Source organism: Thalassophryne amazonica, chromosome 5, assembly GCF_902500255.1.
Source record: "Thalassophryne amazonica chromosome 5, fThaAma1.1, whole genome shotgun sequence".
In the NCBI taxonomy this organism is placed as follows: Eukaryota; Metazoa; Chordata; class Actinopteri; order Batrachoidiformes; family Batrachoididae; genus Thalassophryne; species Thalassophryne amazonica.
The window spans coordinates 57217460-57226213 of record NC_047107.1 but is presented as its reverse complement, the minus strand read 5'-3'; the positions used below and the strand labels follow the sequence as shown (position 1 = coordinate 57226213).

Sequence of the window (8754 nt, the reverse complement as noted above, 5' to 3'; positions counted from 1 at the left end):
ATAAAAAGGGTCGGTTATTATCTAAGAGACCTCGTATGTATATATATATATATGTATGTATGTATGTATGTATATATATGTATGTATGTATGTATGTATATATATGTATGTATGTATATATATGTATGTATATATATGTATGTATGTATGTATATATATGTATGTATATATATGTATGTATATATATGTATGTATATATGTATGTACAGTAGTGTTCAGAATAATAGTAGTGCTATGTGACTAAAAAGATTAATCCAGGTTTTGAGTATATTTCTTATTGTTACATGGGAAACAAGGTACCAGTAGATTCAGTAGATTCTCACAAATCCAACAAGACCAAGCTTTCATGATATGCACACTCTTAAGGCTATGAAACAAACTAAAAACTATTATGTTCAAACTGCTTTTTTAGCAATCCTGTGAATTACTATACTAGTATTTAGTTGTATAACCACAGTTTTTCATGATGTCTTCACATCTGCGAGGCATTCATTTTCTTCGTTTGGAACCAAGATTTTGCTCATTTACTAGTGTGCTTGGGGTCATTGTCTTGTTGAAACACCCATTTCAAGGGCATGTCCTCTTCAGCATAAGGCAACATGACCTCTTCAAGTATTTTGACATATCCAACCTGATCCATGATACCTGGTATGCGATATATAGGCCCATCACCATAGTAGGAGAAACATGCCCATATCATGATGCTAGCACCACCATGCTTCACTGTCTTCACTGTGAACTGTGGCTTGAATTCAGAGTTTGGGGGTCGTCTCACAAACTGTCTGTGGCCCTTGGACCCAAAAAGAACAATTTTACTCTCATCAGTCCACAAAATATTCCTCCATTTCTCTTTAGGCCAGTTGATGTGTTCTTTGGCAAATTGTAACCTCTTCTGCACATGTCTTTTATTTAACGGAGGGACTTTGCGGGGGATTCTTGCAAATATATTAGCTTCACACAGGCGTCTTCTAACTGTCACAGCACTTACAGGTAACTCCAGACTGTCTTTGATCATCCTGGAGCTGATCAATGGGTGAGCCTTTGCCATTCTGGTTATTCTTCTATCCATTTTGATGGTTGTTTTCCTTTTTCTTCCACGCGTCTGTTTTTTTTTTTTTTTTGTCTATTTGAAAGCATTGGAGATCATTGTAGATGAACAGCCTATAATTTTTTGCACCTGCGTATAAGTTTTCCCCTCTCCAATCAACTATTTAATCAAACTACGCTGTTCTTCTGAACATCTTGAACGTCCCATTTTCCTCAGGCTTTCAAAGAGAAAAGCATGTTCAACAGGTGCTGGCTTCATCCTTAAATAGGGGATTCACACCTGTTTGTTCCACAAAATTGATGAACTCACTGACTGAATGCCACACTACTATTATTGTGAACACCCCCTTTTCTACTTTTTTTTTTTTTTTTTTTTTTACTAATAGCCCAATTTCATAGCCTTAAGAGTGTGCATATCATGAATGCTTGGTCTTGTTGGATTTGTGAGAATCTACTGAATCTACTGGTACCTTGTTTCCCATGTAACAATAAGAAATATACTCAAAACCTGGATTAATCTTTTTAGTCACATAGCACTACTATTCTGAACACTACTGTATGTATGTATGTATGTATGTAGGTATGTATGTGGGTGTGTGTGTGTGTGTCGTTGAAGGACTAACTGGAAATAGAAGAAATAATTCTGTCATTCCTGAAACGTGGCAGTGTAGCAGCTGGATAATTACATTTGTTCCGTGAGCTTTCCAGTGTGCTAACAGACAGTTTAGTAAATGATGGAAATGAGCAAGTGCGTTCTCATTTCCTTTATCTTCTCATTATTTTCCTTCTGCAAAGTCTTAACCCGAACACTGTTGCTCATCTCCAACGCAAACCTGCCTCCTGATCGGTTGATTTCACTGTCATCTCTTTCCCTGTGAGTCAGCAGGAATGTGAGGAATGACCCGTGTGAGGATAGGACTTTTCCTTCCCAACTCTCCTCTGCCCATTTTTAGACATATGATGCCAACCTTTCTCTTTGTGTTTTTTTTCATCTTGTCTCTCGTCTAACGTCTGTACTTTCCCTTTCAGCCATCTCTCAAATCCTTCATTTATGTGTTTTCTCCACCCTCTCGTTCCTTTCAGCCAGCTCAGCACTAAATTTCCACAAATTGCAGTACATAAGGAGAGATCCGCTGAGCTCGTGCAGTCCAGACTGCATATTTTGCCAAACCAATGTGAGACCTCAAAACCACTGGACCTCTTCATCTCTTGTGAGAGCCCCCTCTCCTTTTCCAAACCCATCATCCCCCTTTTCAACCAGTTTGACAACCAGATCCAGTTCCTTTTTTTAGGAGAAGGTCGTCGGCTCTGCGTGTCAGCGTGATGTATATCAGGGCGGCTCTTCTCGGCATGTGTTGACAGTTTGCTATTCGCTGCCCCAAAAACAAAGCTGATCTCTGTCTCATAAGTAAAGGCTCCATTTGACCTCTCTGCACAAACATGCATAGTTGTTATCATGCTTTTTTTTTTTTTTGTACACTTACTCAAAGCATTGACGTAGTTTAGAGTATTCTGAGAGGGGTCACTTCATCAGGCCTTCCGCAGAATGAAATACGAGACAAGTACACAAGGGAACCAAACACCTGAATAACAACTGTGCTTCTTTCTCTGTTTCCCATCCTTCTTTCTCAGGTGGTCCTGCCTGTGCACATTATTGAGGTCACATCACTCATCATCACCAAGCTATGAATAATTTCTGAAGCCCTGAATGGTGATCCCCCATGACCCCGTAAATTCTAGTTATGTTTCCTACCTCTCAATCGTGACTCTGATTAGGCTGCTGTGATTGGATTCCTATGCAAACCAAGAGAAATCACAGGTGGTACTCTCCTGAACTTAGGCGGATTAGGTTGGACAGTTGTTGCATGTTTAGGAGGGCCGATTGACCCAAAATTGGCCCAGTATTATAAATGACTACCTTATTGTACTTTGTGTTTGGTGAGATTAATTACAGAGAGCTGCTGAAGGAATTCAGCTCTGCTGCAGTGCTTTAATTAAAGAGCCTGAGAGCTCTGCACTCTACTCATTCACAACCCTCTGCTCAGTCAGGACAACGCCTGTAATGAAGGAATTTTACAAAACAGTATAACCGCAGATATTCCTTTTTTTATATGTAAATAAATGTAAGCGCAACTGGATGAGGTGTTTGGTGCCTCTGCCATGTCCTGGAGAGATGTTCTTGTTTCCAGTCACATTTCTTTGCTTTGCTTTTAGCAGGATTACTTAAAAACTGATGAGTTGACCTTTCATCAAACTTCTTCTAAGGGGTGAAACAAGGGATAAGGAAGAGCCCATTAATTTTTAGGTGACAGTGTGGATCCAGTAATTTGTTGTATTTTATTTATTTATTTAATTTTGCCTTCTATAATATTGCAAAATGAGGTGTTTTTCAATATTTTCATCAGTTTCATCAGTTTTTCATGAAACTTGAAATTTGGAGCAGATCCAGATAACATTGTGAGATAAGGTGCTTCTTCTCTTTTTCATCTGTTTCTCAAACTCACAAACTATATAATAGAGAAAATTAATGTTACAAAATGACACATATAAACAGATATTGTAATCCAATTACATTTTTTATGCAAATCTGATTGGTTAACCACGTGAGATTTCAGACTGTATAATATTGGGGTAACGGTGCCAAAATTTTCAACCATTTCACATTTGGATGTATTACTCCGTGCCCTGACCTGTGTTCTGACGAGATGTTGTTCCTGTCGAATATCATTGTGCAGTGGTGGGGAGGATGCAACTGCGCATGTATGCGCAGTATTGTCGGGACGTGGAACTGTCAATTTATGCCACGAGACGGACAATTCAAGAGAACACCGGCTGTGCGCACTGCTAGCTATTAGCGCTGTTAGCTGAGAGCGAGAGAAAGTCGCATACAGATGCCGTAGAAATGGGTGAATTTAAGCTTCCATACGAAAGTATTGATGTGGATTCTGATAAAGAATTACTGTATCACATTTGGTGGATTTGATGGATTTTCATGTTTAATGGATTACTTCTCTCCCTGACCGCTGTTGGAACGATGCTCCTTCAGCTCAATGGTAAGTCTCGCTGACCGAATTACTTACAGAAAAATAAACCGTGCAAACGATGGAATTGAATTAGAATGGGAATAACCCCCTTGTGTCTGATGATTTGCGAACATTCATGCTGTTATATGGTTGCAAATAGCCGTTTTACGGCTCCGCTAACGCGTTGCCGTAAAACTCCTTTATACTGGCTCCACTTATGTGTCACCGGTAAAGCTCTGTTTATGACCGTATAACCAGACTGGCTACACTTTCTAATTCAACTGAATGGAAAAGTCCATGATTTTGATGACTAATATACAACAACAATAATGCATGTATTTATAACAACTAAGACTTCATTTATTCACCATTACTCTGTTTCCTAGTTTTACTATTATAATTATGCACAAAGTGGAATTGATTAGGCATACAGTGTATCCAGAAAGTATTCACAGTGCTTCACTTTTTCCACATTTTGTTATGTTACAGCCTCATTCCAAAATGGATGAAATTAATTTTTTCCCCTCAAAATTCTACTCACAACACCCCATAATGGCAACATGGAAAAAAAATCACATGTGCATAAGTATTCATAACCTTTGTTCAGTACTTTGTTGATGCACCTTTGGCAGCAAGTCTTCTTGAATATGATGCCACAAGATTGGTGCACCTATCTTTGGGAAGTTTTGTCCATTCCTCTTTGCAGCACCTTTCAAGCTCCATCAGGTTGGATGGGGAGCGTCGGTGCACAGCCATTTTCAGATCTCTCCAGAGATGTTCAAATGGATTCAGGTCTGGACTCTGGCTGGGCCACTCAAGGACGTTCATAGAGTTGCTCTGAAGCCATTCCTTTGATATCTTGGCTGTGTGCTTAGGGTCATTGTCCTGCTGAAAGATGAACCGTCTCTCTAGTCTGAGGTCAAGAGTGCTCTGGAGCAGGTTTTCATCCAGGATGTCTCTGTACATTGCTGCATTCATCTTTCCCTCAATCCTGACTAGTCTCACAGTTCCTGTCACTTGGTTTCTGCCAAACATGATGTCTGGTATTCATGCCAAATAGCTTGATCTTTGCAGTTATACTTACCTCCGCCAAGGAGGTTATGTTTTCGGTAGCGTTTGTTTGTTTGTCTGTCTGTCAGCAGGATAACTCAAAACATTTTGAACGGATTTTGATTAAATTTTGTGGAGTGGTTGGAAATGACAAGAGGAACAAGTGATTAAATTTTAGTGGTGATCCGGATCACGATCCGGATCCCGATGCTAATGCGTTAGCATGTCTATGGCATTTTCAGTGTTAAAAGTTAGTATTAAGCAGTTGCAGCTGTCATCATGTTCGGGTGCATTTGTTTTCAAATTGTAATATTTCTTAAATTTATTTTTGTTTATACGAGGTCTATTAGAAAAGAAACCGACCTTTTTATTTTTTCAAAAACTATATGGATTTGAATCACGTGTGATTGCGTCAGACAAGCTTGAACCTTCGTGCGCATGCGTGAGTTTTTTCACGCCTGTCGGTTGCGTCATTTGCCTGTGGGCAGGCTTTGAGTGAGCACTGGTCCACCCCCCTTGTCGGAATTCCTTTGTCTGACTTCTTCCTGAGAGACTGGCGCTTTGCTTGATCAAACTTTTTTCAGAAACTGTAAGGCACATCCAAGTGGACACCATTCGAGAAATTCAGATGGTTTTCAGTGAAAATTTTAAGGGCTGATGAGAGATTAAGGAGTGTTACTATCGCTTTAAGGACAGCCCACGGCGCCGGACGGCGCGCCACGCCCCGAGCCGCCGTCGTCAGCCTGTTTCGAGCTGAAAACTTCCAAATTTAAGCCTCTGTTGACCCAGGACGTCGTGAGAGAACAGAGAAGTTTCAGAAGAGGTCGGGATCAGCAGTTTATCCGGACATTCCACTGTTAAAGGAGATTTTGTAATGAAAGACGTGCGGACGGATTCGCGCGTCGGCACCCAGCCGCTCATCGCGCGGCGCCACAGCAAAACACCTCCGTTGGAAGCAAGTTTGAACATGCCCAGCTGTAAAAAATTTCTCGGATACTCACTCGACTGAAAGCCATCGAAAACTGCCTGAATCTTACGAATGGTTATCAACACGGAGGTGTTTTGCTGTGGTGCAATTTTAGAGAAAGAGACAAAAAGAAATAGATCACTGTGCCAAGGAAGGAATCTCTTTAGGGTCAGTGACCCTATGGCCTTATTTAGAGAAGTGTTTCATAAATGTTAAAAAAATTCATATATTTGCAGTTTAGTTAAATAATAAATTGAATTTTGTCTCTTATTTGTTTTTCTCTATAAGCACATGCAATATCAATATCAGTGCTCAGATGACAGTAGCTTCTGGGAAAGGTGCAAGTTACAATAAACTGTGATGCCAAGCACTAAGGATACATGCTATCCAGTCACAGCAGATGAAACTTTTTTACTACTGAGCAAACATCATTGTTTGACTTTTTTAGGTTCAATGATTCCACGGGGTGTAGATGTCTGAGTGCTTCTAGTTAAGTACGAGAACTTCCACATCCCTGTCAGTAGAACTTCACCAAAATCTTGATCCAAAGCATACAGGAACATTCATGTGTCAGTTTCTTCTTGGCTGCACTGTCGCTGTGGAACTATACACATTCATAGAACTCCATCTTCTACATAAAACCCAATGACGTTGCTGACCAACAGTCATGTGGAAGTTGCACTGAAAGCGCGTTGTGATGTGCTCATGGTCACACCACTGACTGCATATAAAAGTAGCAATGACTTCTTTGATTTGTCCATTTTGTCCATTGAAATATGACATACTGGATGCCTTGACCAATGGCCGAAGCTGTTAATCTGGATATTCACCTTCATGGTCACTTTGTTTGCCAAAACAATAATTGAAGGAACCATTCAGGTTGCAGTCATATCAGTTATTTGAAATTTTCTTTCCAGTTTTTCATTTATATTTGACACAGTGATACAAATTTGCGAGTCATTGTGTTGTTTCTTAATCAGTTCTCTTTGACCAAAATGTTAATCTTGAACAACAGATGTCATACTTGGTATTCCTGCTTCAGTAATTTGACCTTTGAAAATGGTTTCTGAGAAGTGACAGCCAAAGTGTTTCTTCGGTCTCTCTTTTAGTTTTTGTGTTCTGTAATTAGGACCCTGTATCTGTGTATTATGTGTACTCAGCAAGAATAACTATGTAGGCATGGGTCAGTGGTGACATTTTCATTATGTTGTTTCCTTTGATAACTGTTATCACCGGTTTCCTTTTAAAAACATATGAAAAGTATGTGGAGATAGGCCCAATTTTTTTTATTTATCATTATTAATATTTTTTATTTGCTGTGATCAGGCAAACCAAAAAACCTTGTTAGTGGAAGCAAGAAGTGACTAATCTTTGCAATACAGATGCTTTGCTGGCAGTGACTTTTCTGTCCACTTTATCTCTTCACTTTATATATGTAGCTTGATGGTACCATGGATCTGGACGAGAGGCGCCTCATCCGTTCAGCAATCCGTGAGTTGAGGAGGAGGGAGATAGAGGACATGGAGGCTGCTCTGGCCAGCAAAAGAGTTCGACTTGCACGCTTCAAACAGCAGGAGGACAAAGAGAATCAACACAGGTGAGACGACACGTACATACAGGTTTGTCCTAATGACAAACAGCACCCGTCCAGGTGAACTGGAAATGCTGGAGCAAAGTCTCTCAAACTCAGATGCAGCATTCCTCAGCTGTCTGCTGGAAAAATTAAAGTCTGGAAAAGTGGAGTCAGGGAATCTTAAAGGACAGAAAATGACGACCAATGTAAATTTTCCATTATCTGTACTTGATTATATATTGTCAGTTTTTGTTGAGGTTCGTCTGCTTCAATAAAAACCAGATGGATTTCTATCTTAAGAGATATTAAGAAGTCTTTTGGCTCTCAGTTCATGTCTGTATCTTGCTTTCCTGGTTAAGAGGCTTCTCAGCTTTTTGACAGTTGTGTGTCATGACATTTGTCATAAAAAATACATTCAAAAATAAGGAAAAGCTGCTCAATCCTTAATATGTCTAAATAAATATAAAATGTGTGACTGCTTCTGACCTATGATTAGGACATCCATAGGCACAATGGAGTCATTCAGTGGAGTTTACCAAATCGCTGTCAGTGCCTTAGAAAGTACTGAATATTCAGCTCTGAAATTTTGCATTTTGAGAGATACAGTTCAGGGCCACTGAACCTCCTATTTTGGGAAACATAATCATCTCTTAACAGAATAATTTGCAGTTGTTCTTTTATTTAAATAGGAATGTTGGCACAGAGGGACATGACTTGGGTTGTTAAGGGAGTTACATGTAAAGTAGACCTTTGGTTTGTTTAATTTAATCTTTATTTAACCAGGTTAGTCCCATTGAGATTGAAATTTCTTTTGCAAGGGAGACCTGGACAGTTATAAAGTTTCCAATTCACCTAACCTGCATGTCTTCAAATGTGGGAGGAAACCGGAGCACATGGCGGAAACCCACGCAAGCACAGGGAGAACATGCAAACTCCACAGGTGAGAATTGATCCCGTGACCTTCTTGCTGTGAGGTAACAGTGCTAACAACTAATCCACCGTGCACCGTTTATGAAATCTTGCTCCCAGTCACAGGGTGCTGGTGACCACTAAATTCTTTTAGGTCATGAGGCTTAAATTTCTTGTACATGCTC

At 39.8% G+C, this 8754-nt stretch overlaps 1 protein-coding gene across 1 annotated transcript in view; it reads left to right on the top strand.

Annotated features, from left to right (window-relative positions):
• The window catches only part of smtnb (smoothelin b), a 212568-nt gene that overhangs the window by 54103 nt on the left and 149711 nt on the right, over positions 1–8754 (top strand). Inside the window, 1 exon segment of the mRNA XM_034170347.1 lies at positions 7527–7684. Within this exon segment, the coding sequence (XP_034026238.1) occupies positions 7527–7684 (158 nt within the window).